General features: G+C 34.1%; 1 protein-coding gene across 1 annotated transcript; it reads left to right on the top strand.

Moving 5' to 3' along the window:
- Positions 1-1,448: 1,448 nt before the first annotated feature.
- Positions 1,449-14,176, top strand: LOC110928562 (peroxisomal fatty acid beta-oxidation multifunctional protein AIM1). The gene is made up of 18 exons (XM_022171574.2): positions 1,449-1,709; positions 2,154-2,225; positions 2,909-2,971; positions 4,690-4,746; positions 4,840-4,907; positions 5,002-5,083; positions 6,998-7,053; positions 7,736-8,038; positions 8,175-8,261; positions 8,787-8,961; positions 9,061-9,182; positions 9,654-9,817; positions 10,551-10,805; positions 10,960-11,081; positions 11,167-11,288; positions 12,235-12,383; positions 12,795-12,933; positions 13,923-14,176. The coding sequence occupies exons 1-18, from the start codon at positions 1,616-1,618 to the stop codon at positions 13,965-13,967; spliced, it is 2,175 nt and encodes a 724-aa protein (XP_022027266.1). The 5' UTR covers positions 1,449-1,615; the 3' UTR covers positions 13,968-14,176.
- The last annotated feature ends 609 nt before the right edge of the window (positions 14,177-14,785 follow it).

Below are 14,785 nucleotides of genomic sequence, written 5' to 3'. Positions count from 1 at the left end.
TTTATATTTAACTCGTATAAAAAATATTTACTTGGTTTCATCATCCAATTATATATTATACTATGTATTCCGGTTTATGTGAAAAAAAGTGTACCACGTAGGCGTCACGTAGACAGACACAAGAGCTTTCATATTTCACATCTCTACGCCGATAATCTTATTAATAGTTTATGTTATAAACAAATAATAATTTTTCTATACTAATAAACAAAAATCCTTTTTGGACACGTGTCATTCTCTGGTAATTTCTCACTCTTATTTTTTTATTTATCTCTTTTATTAAATAATAATAATAATGCTAAACATCAATTTAACTAAATCTATTTATCTCTTTTATTTTCATAATCTGAAATTGATTTCTTTTTTAACTGTAAAGTTTCAATCTTTGGCAATTTAAGTTTAAAGTTTAAATCTTTGGTATTTTAGCCCCTTTGATTAATTTGATTTTTCACTTCTAATTCAAAAGTTTTCATCTTTTGCAATTTAACCCCTTTAATTTTATTACTTTCAACCCAAAGCTTTTCATCTTTCGCAAATTAATCTCAACACTTTTTTTACTTTCAACTTTAGTCTCTTATATACTTTTCATCTTTCATAACTTCTCCGTTTAACGTGTCGTTCTAAATTTCCGAGTTAATACGCCGCAACGTGCGTGTGGGGTTCAACCTTTTTTCATCTATTTTTTCCTGTTTGACATGTCCGTCGCAGCGCGTTTATTTTTCCCGTTTGATAGGTCTGTCGCAACATGCGATTAATTATTTTTTCTCGGTTTTACACATAGCTCGTGATCATGTGAGAACATTTGCCTTTCATCTAACATGATATATAACTAATGAATCCCCCGCCACATTGCGGCGGGTGGTAATTCTAGTAATAATAATAATAATAATAATAATAATAATAATAATAATAATAATAATAATAATAATAATAATCCAACATGTGACTTATTAAACATGTTTTTAACACCAAATTGTGTAGTAAATCAGTGTTGTACTAATCGTGACTAGGCAGCGACTAGTCGACGATTAATCACTAGTCGGCAAGTAATTGAGTAATTTTTTGTTAATCAGTCCATTAATCGCTAGTCAGCCAGTAATTAAGTAATTTTTTTATTTACATATAAAAAATCTGATTCGATTAATTTCAAGTAGTCACTAGTCCCTACCTCATCAGCCCGACTAGCGACTAACGAGTTCTCCAACCTCGAGTAAAATTATGCATATAAAAATAAGGGGCTAAGTGGGTGTTTGGGGTTCCTTATTTTGAAGAAAAAAGGACTTTTGAAGGGGTAAAAGTCCTTTTAAGAAGTGTTTGGCTTTCCATTTTAAGGGCAAAAGTCCTTTTTTGAAGGCAAAAATCAGAATTTCCTGACTTATTTTTACCAAAAGGACTTTTAGAAAAATCAGCAATAAGTTAAGCCAAACATGCCCTAAAAATCGAGTTGCAAACAAGTGCAAGGTAGTTTAATATCTCCAAACACTAAACCACCGCACTTGTAGCTGCTAACAACCGCAAATTGTCCTCTTCCCACAATACATACCCACATGTTACAAATCATTCTTTCATCTTCTTCTTCGTTTGACTAATAAATTACACAAGAAATTGACCAAAAATGGCGAAGCTTGAAGTGAAAATGGAGGTGGGTTCTGACGGTGTTGCTGTTATCACCATCTCCAATCCACCTGTTAATGCCTTTGCTGTCTCAAGTAAGCTTTTTTTTTTTTCAATAAAAAATCGTTTAAATCTGGATATTCAACTCAAATCCTAAACAAATTGAACAATCCTTTGTTGTTATAGCCCTTATGTTTTTCAATTTAGTGCTTTTTTATTTTTATGTAAATCAATTTTTTGATTAATTGTTTTTCTTGTGAGTTTTATTGGTTTGGGAAATTGGGTTTTCTGCAAGTTTAGTTTTTTCTCACTTAAATGTTGTAAAAACTGTTTTTTTTTTTTTTTTTTTTTTTTTTTTTTTTGGCAAATCAAATTTTTAATCAAGAAACTGTGATGAAAACTGTTGATTATCTGTTTTGCTTGTGGGATTTATTGGTTTTGGGAATTGGGTTTTCTAAAAGTTAATTTTTTTTTTTTTATGATTTAAATGTTGTAAAAAGTGTTAACTTTTTTGTTTGGTTTATGGTTTTTCTGTGTAGTTATTGCTTGGCTGAAAGAGAAGATCAGTGAGGCTATGAGCAGAGATGATGTAAAAGCTATCGTTTTGACGGGTAATTCGTCGACAAGCTAGTGTATTTTACTGAATTTAGACTGTTTGTTTTGTTGTTGTTACTTGTTAGATTAGATGTGAAGTTTAATGACCACCAACTGTTTGATGTTTTGCTTCTTAGAGTATTTGTAGATTTTGGAATTACAAGGCCTTGGGCATATGTTGGCATAAAGTTTTTTATTTTTTTTTATTTTGCTGCAACTCACCCTTATAATTAATAAATTATTGATATTTATTGACCAGATGTCAAACACATTGAGTTGACTATGCATCTAATAAAATGTCTCATTTGTTTCATGTTAGGGGAGTGAAGTATTACTAAATTATATTACTCTCATAGCAATATGATTATTTAAATAAAGTGATTTAAGCGGTTTTATGCATCATAGTACATTTCGTATACTATTTTAGCTACTTTTTAATTTACCATTTGACGTGTTAGAGATTATACATAACCCGAATTGACCCACTCATAAAGAATTAGATTGAGATTGTGACATCGACTTATCATGGTTTGAAAATAAGTATTTGTTTCCCAATTTGTACTCCTTTTTCTTTATTTACCATCAAAAGGTTCTTAGAATGAATGCAGTAATGTAATTGTTATCGCATGAGTTTTGTGTGTGTGTGTGTTTTATGTAATTTGCCTGCCTGCTAAAATCAGTTTCTCTTATTTCTATATAGGCAAGAAGGGCAAGTTTTCAGGTGGATTTGACATCAATGTGTTCCAAAAAGTACAACAAACTGGTACTACTTTATTCGTTATCATCTTTACGACAAGCTATTATCAGGGGGTGTTTGGATGGGTGGTATCAAAACGATTACTGGATTTTATTATTGTTGAATAAAGTAATTATAATTAGTTTTATACCAACTGGCAACTACGAGAAAACTGATCATGTAAGGAGAAACTAAAAGTACTTATTCACCCTATTTGAAATACATTTCATCTATTCTTGTTTTTATTATTATCTTGGTTTAAAAAAGCGAGCTTAAAGGGTGAGGCGATGAAGCGCTAGGGTTGTCGCTTTTTTTGCTCTGAGGCGACAAATCACGTGAAGTGTTTTGAAGCGTGCTTTAAGCCCGAAGTGCCATTGGTTTGAAGCGACGCTTCAGCCCAATCAGGTCAGATTTAGGTTTTTAATTTAGGCCCAATAGTCTCTAATAGGGTTTAATTGAGGCCCGCTACTTCTTTACCCCAAAAAAAGAACGTTAGTAAACATCTTCAGCCGCTCCCTCCCTCTTCTCCATCGATTCTTTATACTTTCTCCAATAATCGACTTTAGTTTATGTTTTAATTATTTTTTTTATGTGTTAAGTGTGTTTTTTAATCATGTTTTTGTGTTTATTATTGATTAACAAATAGAATATGTCATATTGATGTGTACAAATATTTTTTTATTTTTTTTCTTTTGAGCGCTTTGTATACGTGAAGCTCTCGCTTCGCGCTTAAAGCTTTTGGAACCAAAACGCTTCGGAGCGCCTCGCGCTTTTTTAAACCAAGATTATTATGAATATAGATAATCTTGAAGTTTGAGATGATTAATTATTAAAGTAGTTCATTAACAAATACTGTATAAAAAGTATTAGTATTGTTGGTAGAAATAAATCTTCATACTCAAAATTTATATTTTAATTATATAAAGAAGATATGTGGTCATTATATTTATTGGGTAAAGTTCTTGTACAAATAATCTTAACATACTAAACATACAAATTGAAGGAAAACTCAAAAAGACAAGGTGGCATTTTTGTAATTATCAATAACTATCAAAGTTACTCTACAAATATACCTAAAAAAACCTAACCACTCCCCCACCCCCAAAAAACACCTAAACCCCCCCCCCCACCCCCCAAAAACCTAAAAAAACCTAACCCCTCCCCCCCCCCCCCCACCCCCAAAAACCTAAAAAAAACCTAACCCCCCCCCCCCCCCCCCCCCCTCCATCCAAGCTAAAATGCTAAAAACTAAACCCCCCAAAAAACCTAAAAAAATCTAAAAAAATAAAAAAAAACACACAAATTATTTTATTTTATTTTTTTAACATTTTTTATTAAAAAATCGCTACTTTTAGTAGCAGCAAAAAAAAAAAAAAAAAAAAAAAAATTTTTGCTAACGAAATGTAGCGATTTTTTAATAAAAAATGTTAAAAAAAAATTGTGTTTTTTAGGTATTTTTGGTTGTAACTTTGATAGTTGGTGGTAATTACAAAAATGCCACCTTGTCTTTTTGGGTTTTCCTTCAATTTGTATGTTTAGTATGTTAAGATTATTTGTATTTGATCTTTTGCCTATATTTATTAGTTGCCACTATTACAACTTCAAACATCCAAACGCTATCTCCTGCAGGCCGTTCTATAACCACTGTTTATCACATTCTGATTATTCCGTTTAATATAATAAGTAGTTCATTTTATTGTTTGAATGTATATGCTGACAGTTAGGCATTATCATTTGACTGGCAGGCAACTTATCTCTTCTACCCGATTTATCCATTGACCTTGTGGTCAATAGAATCGAAGGTTCCCGTTTATCACATAACTCGTAATCAATATATGTTACCAAAGCTCGCTTTTATTTTATATATGTATTAAATTTGTTTTTTGTAAACTTAGATGCAAAGAAACCTATAGTTGTCGCAATAGAAGGACTTGCCCTTGGGGCTGGATTAGAAGTTTCAATGGTTCGTAATTTTTGGGCATCTATTTTTTTTTTTTTTTTTGGATTGAAAATATAAGTTATATATAAACGGGATCTCGTATGTTTGTTTCAAATAGGGATGCCATGCGCGCATTGCAGCACCGAAGGCACAACTTGGCTTGCCGGAATTGTCTCTTGGAATTATCCCAGGAGCTGGAGGTAACATCGTAATCTGTATACTTAGACTATCCACATTCACAACCCAACCCAGTCTTTAATAAAATACTAATTTCTCTCTCTTCCACCTACACAAGCCAACCCAACATAAACTTTCACACCCATTAGCAACCTAACCCATACCAACTTTTATTAAATAAATAATTTATGAATATATTTTTATTTAATTTAAACTGTTAAAATATATATATATATATATATATATTTTTTAGAGTTAATTACTGTTTTCGTCCCTGTGGTTTGTCAAAAATCACTATTTCAGTCCATTAGTTTAAAAATTGCGATTCCAGTCCCTGTGGTTTCATTTTCGTAACCATTTTAGTCCATCTCGTAACCATTTCAGTCCCTATACTTACAAAATAAATGGATTGAAATGGTTACGAAAGTGAAACCACATGGACTGAAATGGTTACGAAAGTGAAACCACAGGGACTGAAATCGCAATTTTTAAACTAATGGACTGAAATAGAGATTTGAGTGAATTGCAAGTTTTGTCCTTTATCTTTAGGCCATTTTGCAAGTTTTGTCCTTTATGTTTAAATTTGACGAGTTTTGTCATTTATGTTTGAAAATCAAGCACGTTTTACCCTTTGGGGCAAAACGTGCTTAATTTTTAAGGACAAAACGTGCTTGATTTTTTAAACATAAAGGACAAAACGTGCTTGATTTTTAAACATAAAGGACAAAACATGCTTGATTTTTAAGGCTCAAAGGGTAAAACGTGCTTGATTTTTAAACATAAAGGACAAAACTCGTCAAATTTAAACATAAAGGACAAAACTTGCAAAATGGCCTAAAGATAAAGGACAAAACTTGCAATTCACTCTAGAGATTTTTAACAAACCACAGGGATGAAAACAGTAATTAACTCTTTTTTTTTATTTTGAAACAAATAGTTTTTTTTATTTTAAATATAAAATAAGAAAAATGAAAAAATTAACATTCATCAAATAATCTATATTTATTTTATATTTAAAAATATATTTTTCTGAACGAACTCTGTTTTTAATAAAAGAGTGAATTGCAAGTTTTGTCCTTTATCTTTAGGCAATTTTGCAAGTTTTGTCCTTTATGTTTAAATTTGACGAGTTTTGTCCTTTATGTTTAAAAATCAAGCACGTTTTACCCTTTGGGCCTTAAAAATCAAGCACGTTTTGCCCCAAAGGGTAAAACGTGCTTGATTTTCAAACATAAAGGACAAAACTCGTCAAATTTAAACATAAAGGACAAAACTTGCAAAATGGCCTAAAGATAAAGGACAAAACTTGCAATTCACTCTTAATAAAATTTATATCAGGATGTTCACAAAAATATAATAAACAAGACAGTTTGTTTAGATTTTTGAAAAAAACTTAAAAATTATAAGTTATTAGAAAAAAACTGATTATATTTAAAACTAATTGTTAATAAACAAAAAAGAAAAAGAAAATAATAGTGATGCCCACTCTTGTTGTGACACGTGGCATAGGAAATCGCCAACCTAGGTTGCAACCCTGCTGGAACGACCAGGTTGCCCATTTTTCTTGTATTTTGTTTTTTCTTTAAATGATTTCAACAACCCAACCCATGTTTGGGTCACCAATAGGAACAACCTTAGGGATGAGCATTTTGTACTGGGTACTGGTTTCCGGTACATAATTGTTTTCGGTACCGATTGGGTACCCACTTTTTGACTTCTTCGGTACCGGTAAAATACCGATATTTATATTCAAATACTCACACCGTACCGAGCAATTTCGGTACTGGTACCGGTACCCAATTTTAGCGATTTTCGGTACCGGTACTTTGGGTATTGGTACCGGTATCACGCTCATCTCTACTATTTTTTGAATTTTTATTAAATAAATGTGGTTTTTATGAATATTTGTTGATAAAAAGTTAAATTTACTTTTTAAGGTACCCAAAGACTTCCCAGGCTTGTGGGATTGCCAAAGGCGATCGATATGATGTTGGTGAGTTCCTCTATCTTTCAACATGTTTAAACATGACAAAACTCGTATATAGTCATTATGATTTAATATTATCTTATTAAAGTGCACTAATTTTAACGTTATTTGACTAATTTCGTGAAAATAACGTTAAAAGCTGAGGACGGTTAATCATGCATCATGTGGTGGAGTTGATAGCTGAAAGACAAAAGGGTACATGCACTAATCGGTCTTTGTCCCGATTGCTGAGTGTTATGTGCCTTATGTCCAAGGCTTGATGCAAAACTACTATCGAGCCAGGGGTCTCACTGGAAGCAGCCTCTCTATTCCTACGGGGTAGAGGTAAGGCTGTCTACATCTTACCCTCCTCCTCAGACCCTACCTTTGCTTTGCTATTGGTGGGATTTACTGAGTATGATGATGATTTAGAGCGCTGTCTTGAAACAAATAAAGGTTTTGTTTTAACTATGTACGGTAGAGGTGGCAATATAGACCCATTTAGTTATTAATGGGTCAATATGGTTGTGTTTTATGACTTTATCTCAAACGGGTCAAGTAAATCAGCTAATATGGAAACAGGTCAAACGGGTTGACTTTCGGCCAAAGTCTATACTGTTAATGCATTAAGGATTCTAATAACAGATTTTGATTACCGTTGTCTTCAATTTTAACTTACCGATTATTGATTTAATCACTTATTTTGTAGACATCTAAACCAATACTCTCCGAAGAAGGGAAAAAACTAGGTCTAATTGACGCTATTGTGCCTCCTCAAGAACTGCTAAAAGTTTCTAGACAATGGGCGTTAGACATTGCGGAAAAACGTAAACCGTGGACGCGGTCCCTTCACCGCACAGACAAAATTGGCTCTTTGTCAGAAGCACTTGAGATAATTAAGGTTGTGCGTCAACAAGTCAAACGGTCCGTATTTAATATGCCACAGCACCAAGCATGCCTTGATGTTATTCAAGAAGGCGTTGTGCTCGGAGGATACCACGGTGTTTTAAAGGTATGTTTTAGAAGTGTCAAAATGGGTAGGTTGGATGGGTTGTGTCAACGGTCAAAGCGGGTCGTGTTGGGTAGACTTGAAACGCTTTTTGTCGAAAATAATTTTTCATGAATTTACACAAATCTTTTGTTTTCAGGAGGGCAAAGTTTTCAATGAGCTCGTTGTTTCAGACACATCAAAAGGTCTTTGCCATGTGTTCTTTTCACAACGTGCAACCTCAAAGGTAATAATACTTGATCTACCGTGTTTTTTTAAATACTTTTTTTCTTATTGAGTAAAATGCCGTTTTTGTCCCTGAGGTTTGGCCAGTTTTGCGACTTTCGTCCAAAGGTTTGTTTTTTCGCATCTGGATCAAAAAGGTTTGAAATCTTGCCATTTTCATCCGGCTCGTTAACTCCATCCATTTTTCTCCGTTAAGTCAGTGATATTTCCGTCTTTTTTGTTAACTTGAAGGGTAATTCAGTCTTTTTTAGGGGTATTAGGTCTTTTTTACATGAAATGAAAAAGACCGAATTGCCCTTTAAGTTAGCAAAAAAGACGGAAATACCCCTGCCTTAACGGAGAAAAAAGGATGGAGTTAACGAGCTGGATGAAAATGGCAAGATTTCAAACCTTTTGGATCCGGTTGCGAAAAAACAAACCTTTGGACGAAAGTCGCAATACTGGCCAAACCTCAGGGACGAAAATGGCATTTTACTCCTTTTTTTTAATAAATTTACATGCTCAACTTAGTTTTTATCATCTACAGGTGCCTAACGTTACCGATATTGGGCTCAAGCCCAGGCCCATCAAGAAAGTTGCTGTGATTGGTGGAGGTTTAATGGGTTCTGGAATAGCTACCACCCTTATAATTAGTAATATAAACGTTGTTCTTAAAGAAGTCAATTCTGAGTATCTTACAAAAGGGATAAAAATGATAGAAGGTAAGATCTCCATTTTAATAGATTTAGTTAACGGTACTTATTCATCATATGGGTTAAAGCGGGTTCGGTTTGAAACTTCACAATGCTATCTGTTTGTAGCAAACGTTCGAGGTTTGGTTGCAAGAAAAATGTTGGCACAGTCAGCAGCTGACAAAGCGTTGTCGAAGATTAAAGGTGTTTTAGACTACTCGGAATTCAAGGATGTAGATATGGTCATTGAGGTATTTTTTAATGGTGGTTTATCAGAACTTTGGATTTGGTCCCTAGCTTTCCAAAAGTACACAGATGGTCCTTGTGGTTCGTACTTTGTAACGCATTTAGTCCCCAGCTCTTTCCAAAAGTACATGGATGGCCCTGTGATTTGCACTCTGTAACGCATTTAGTCCTTAACTTGGACATAATAAAACCTTTAAATTTGTTGGCTGGGGACTAAATGCGTTACAAAGTACAAACCACAGGGACCATCTGTGTACTTTTGGAAAGCTAGGGACCAAATCCAAAAATATGGTAAACCGAAGGGACCATCCGTGTACTTTATGGAAACAAAAAAACTTGTACGGTATTAAAACGTGAGACGTGAGTACATGGGAAATTGTGAGAAAAGACCCTTAGTGTTTATTTTTGGAAAGACGCTATGTGAGGTTATTCATTTATCGAAACATAGTTGTTTGATTAGCTACTTACATTAACAGGCGGTTATTGAAAACGTGCAACTAAAACAAAAAATCTTTAGCGAGATTGAGAAAGTATGTCCTCCTCATTGCATTTTGGCGACCAATACGTCTACCATTGATCTCAATTTGGTTGGAGAGAATCTAAGATCTCAAGATCGAGTTGTAGGCGCACATTTCTTCAGGTTAAGTGGCATAACCCGTATCTTATGAATTATAATATTCGTATACACTCGTCATTGAAGTAAACGAAAGGAAGTATGCTAAGATGACATATTAGTGTTCACAATTCTAAACACGTAATTTTTATGTAGACTGACATGTAGGGCTGACAAATCGTGTTTTATCGTGTTTAAAAGGTCTCTGACGACTCGAATAATGCAAGTATTAAACATGAATACACGTAGTAAAAAAATCACGTAGTGTACTTTTCAGTAAACAAGTCTAATCGTGTCTTATACAGGTGACCTATTGCCAGCCCTACAGTGAAATGGGTCGGGTCGGGTTGGGTTGGCCCGAAACCATTTTCTCCAGTTTTTTTAAATGTATTATGAATAATTAGTGTGCTTAATATGATTACAAACACCATATTATTGTAATATAATACTATTTTTTTTTTAATAAAATGGTTTAGGAGATTGTATGCATTGAAAATACATATTACTTTACGTAACTTTTGACCTGTGTATTCATTCAACTCATTTCATTTTTAGCTGAAACTTTAAAATACCCATTTGACCCGTTAGAGATGACATAACCCGAATTGACCCATTCCTTAGTAAACTGGTCGAAAATGCCATCGTTGATGTCATTTATTCACATTGTGCATCATCAAAACGAACATGTCCCTTATACATATTTTTTCTCACGGTATGTATTTGTTTTTGTTTTTGTTTTTTTTTGTTGTAATAATTGCAGTCCTGCGCATATGATGCCACTTCTGGAGATCGTTAGAACCGAAAAGACTTCCGCTCAAGCGATTCTTGATCTCATGACAGTTGGAAAAGTTATAAAGAAAGTTCCGGTTGTTGTGGGAAATTGTACGGGTTTTGCGGTTAATCGTACGTTTTTTCCGTACAAACAGAGTGCACACATTCTGCTTCATTTAGGTGTGGACTTGTTTAGAATTGACAAAGTGATCAGCAGCTTCGGGCTCCCAATGGGCCCGTTCCAGTAAGTTTCTGGACTATAAATTGGGTTGACCGAAACACTATTTGTCTTTCGTTTTAACAAGCATAGCCCGCATGACCCATTCATAGATAATTGGGTCAAACTATGAGAAGCTTTTATAACTTATTTATTTTTATTTCTGAACTTATAATCGTAGGCTTGAAGACCTAACAGGATATGGTGTAGCTAAAGCTATAGGTAAAGAATTTGCTACGGCTTTTCCCGACAGAACATTCAACTCTCCTGTAGTTGACCTTCTAATTAAAAATGGACGTAACGGTAAATTGCTTATTACATTTGTTTATTTTTCATTTCTATTATATTTAAAACCGAGTCACCTGTTCACAGGATTATGTTATTTTAGGTAAAAACAATGGAAAGGGTTATTACATCTATGAAAAAGGTAGTAAACCGAAACCTGATCCCTTGGTGCTACCGATTATAGAAGAGTCTAGAAAGCTCGCTAATCTTATGCCACGAGGGCAGGTAACATGTTTTTTGTTAAACAAAATTAAAAAAAAAAAAATCAATCATAAAAGAAATTTGAATGGTCTTTTTGGGTTGTTTTCTATTTCAAACGGTAACCCTTAACTTTTGGCACATTCACATATATTAACCCTCAACTTTTGACAACATTCACGTATCAACCCTCAACTTTGGACAACATTTGTTAACCCTCAAACTTTTGACAACATTCACTATTAACCCTCAAGCGTTTGACATGAAACACTATAAACCGTAAGTTACACGTTCACTTCTAACTTTTGGTAATTGACAACTTTGACCCTCCAACCTTTTCTACTTAATAAGTTGGCACCTCCTTATGTTTAAATTACTATTACGACTTTACACCGCAACGTGCGACACATTATTATACTTTTTTTTATCTATACCTGACCATGTTAGTGTCTAAATTTCTTTTACGACTTTACAGCACTATCTAAATTACTTTTACAACTTTACACCACAATGTGCAAGACATAGTCTTTTTTATCTATGTCTAACGACGTTAATGTGACGAACGTAACATATGTAACAAAGTAAAAAACGCGTAATGTCACGTTCGTTACACGTGTAACGAAGTCACAAACGCAACTTTGCCGCCGCAACGTGCGGCATAGGTCCAAATTCTAGTTGTTAATCAAAATGAACCAGTTAGAAGTGGAATGGGTCAAACGGGTTGGAAGTCACCCAACATCTATTTTCAACGCATGCAACTTCCTAAAGCGTTTTATTCAAATATTCAGCTTATACCCGTATGAAAAATGACACATTGCAATATAAGCACAGATCGAAATCAAGTTCGTTGATTTTTTTTGTGAGCTCGGCCATTTAATCATATCCATCCATCAAATAAGATGATTTCCATTTTTTATGTTGAGAATACTATGAAATAAAGTCGTTTCAACTATTTTTTTTTTTCTTTTTGCAGCCTGTATCTATAACCGATCAAGAAATAGTAGAAATGGTATTGTTTCCCGTAGTGAATGAGGCATGTCGTGTTCTAGAAGAACAAATTGTTGTTCGAGCGTCAGATCTTGATATTGCATCAGTTCTTGGAATGAGTTTCCCTAGATACCGGTATGTCCAACATTGTAACTTTAAACCAGTGGCGAAGCTTGAAATTTTTAAGGGGGGGTCGAAAACGTATATACCCAAAAATTTCTATAGAACCGGGGGGTCGAAAACACATATACCCAAAAATTTCTATACGAAAATTATATATATAACACTACTGGCCGAAAAGTTCGGGGGTCGGGCGCCCCTCCCGGCCCCTTCAAAGCATCGCCCCTGCTTTAAACCCGTTTCTGTTCAGCTATATTTTTTTTATCTTACGCGTTTAACATGTTCGGGATTATGTAATTGTCCCATTGATAACCTAGACTAAGCCGCCACGAGTCCATGACGTTATTGTGCTTTATTATATATTAAACGATCAACGAAAGGAATATGATGATTTGAAAATATGTTTCTTCTTTTCTTTGGCTGCAGTGGTGGCATCATCTTTTGGGCAGATTTGGTTGGAAGTAAACAAATTTATGCAAGTTTAAAAAAATGGTCCGAAAAATATGGCAATTTCTATAAACCGTCAAGAATCTTGGAAGAACGAGCGATGAATGGTGTACCACTGGTGAGAAATCTTAATCTTCCTACAGTTCGCAATTTCTAGCCATTTACTTTTGACCGGGTCGATTTGGGTTAATTTAAGTATTTAACATGTTAATTATTTCTAAAAATAAAAGTTGGCAAATAGAAAGGGTCTCTGATACAAAAACACAAATTGTTTTTGATCCATTACCCAACCCATCCGACCAGCCGATCCCACCATTCGTTCTAGAAAATGTACTATTTATAAAAAAAAGGGAATTGGCCTGTAATAATCTCAACTAGACGTCATTGGCCCCTGCCAGTCTCACCTTTGAATATTCCCCATGCCAGTCTCACCTTTCACCTATTTTTTATCCACCGGTCCTCGGTTAAAAGAACTTTACGGAGTAATCCCAACTAGACGTCATTGGCCACTGCGAGTCTCACCTTTGAATATTCCCCATGCTAGTCCCACCTTTCACCTACTTTTTATCCACCGGTCCTCAGTTAAAAAAACTTTACGGAGTGAAGTTTTTTTTCCGAATTACAAACTGACGTATTAGGGCTTTTGATCATAACGAGGATACGAGTCTATTGATGTAGAACTTACCTCGAAACGGCGCTTCAAACGACTTGATTTTTGTTAATTGGAAGTTTAAACACCCGAATTGAAGCACCGTTTTCATCGTTTGGAGCACAATTACAAGGTAAGTTTTATATCATTCAACTCGTATTCTCGTTCTGATCAAAAGCCCTAAAACGTCAACTTGTAATTCAGTAAAAAACTTAACTCCGTTAAGTTTTTTTAACTGAGGACCGGTGGAGGAAAAATAAGTGAAAGGTGAGACTGGCAATGGTCAATGACGTCTACTTGGGATTATTATAGGCCAATTCCCCATAAAAAACAGTAAAAGAGTTTTTTTTTCTTTAGAAAAGAAAATGAAAACAAGTTTCTTTTCATGTGTGTAACATATCAATCTGTTTTTTTTTTTTTTTTTTTTTTTTTTTTTTTTTTTTTTTTTTTTTTTGCAGAGTGCACCTGTGTCATCTCCTACAGGATCTAGGGCTCGCCTCTAAGCAACTACAAGAACACGAGTATATACGCTTAAATTGAGTTATGTATATAGCTGATATTGAATAAACTGATCTTTTAATTTAGTCCATAAGATTTAAACAGTATTATATGTTTGAAGAGTCTTGTTTTATCTTTAAATAATTTGGGTTAAAAAACTATTTGTTGAGTAACTTTTTTAACAAAAAAAAAAAAACTGTATATATTCAAACCGTGTGAGGTTAGCAATGCATTCTTTTTATTTATCTTTTTCAAGCTTTATAAAGAGCTCATATATCAAATATGATAAAGAACCTATTATTATTATTGTTGTTAAAAGGGAAATTGGATTTTAATAATCTCACCTATAGAGGTAGCTAGCCATTGGTAGTCTCACATTTTAAGTATTTTTTCTCTCACTGCAAAAAACACTTGATCAGAACGAGGAAACGATTCGGTTGATGTAAAACTTACCTTGAAACGGTGCTTAAAACGACGTAAACGATGCTTCAATTCGGCTTTATAAAGAGCTCATGTTGTACGATTTCGGCAACCCATGTTTCATAAGAACTCTAGTTCAGCTTTAATAGTAGGGAGTTGATTAACTAACCCCGTTGGGTTTAGACATTCCTTTCGGCACCATGTTCTTTTTAATACATAATATTAAAAGAATCTAGACCTATATTTGGACAGATATAGTCTACCATGCGTCTAAGAATTAAGAATGCAATCGGTCATGGAAACCTCAAGATCGCATCGTTTATACATGTCTGAAACAATGATAACATGAATATCTGCAACCAAAATGCGTAGTACCCCTTGCATGTGTTGTCTGTATGTCTAG

This window comes from Helianthus annuus, chromosome 3 (genome assembly GCF_002127325.2).
Source record: "Helianthus annuus cultivar XRQ/B chromosome 3, HanXRQr2.0-SUNRISE, whole genome shotgun sequence".
Lineage (NCBI taxonomy): Eukaryota > Viridiplantae > Streptophyta > Magnoliopsida > Asterales > Asteraceae > Helianthus > Helianthus annuus.
This window is presented reverse-complemented; position numbering and strand designations above follow the sequence as displayed.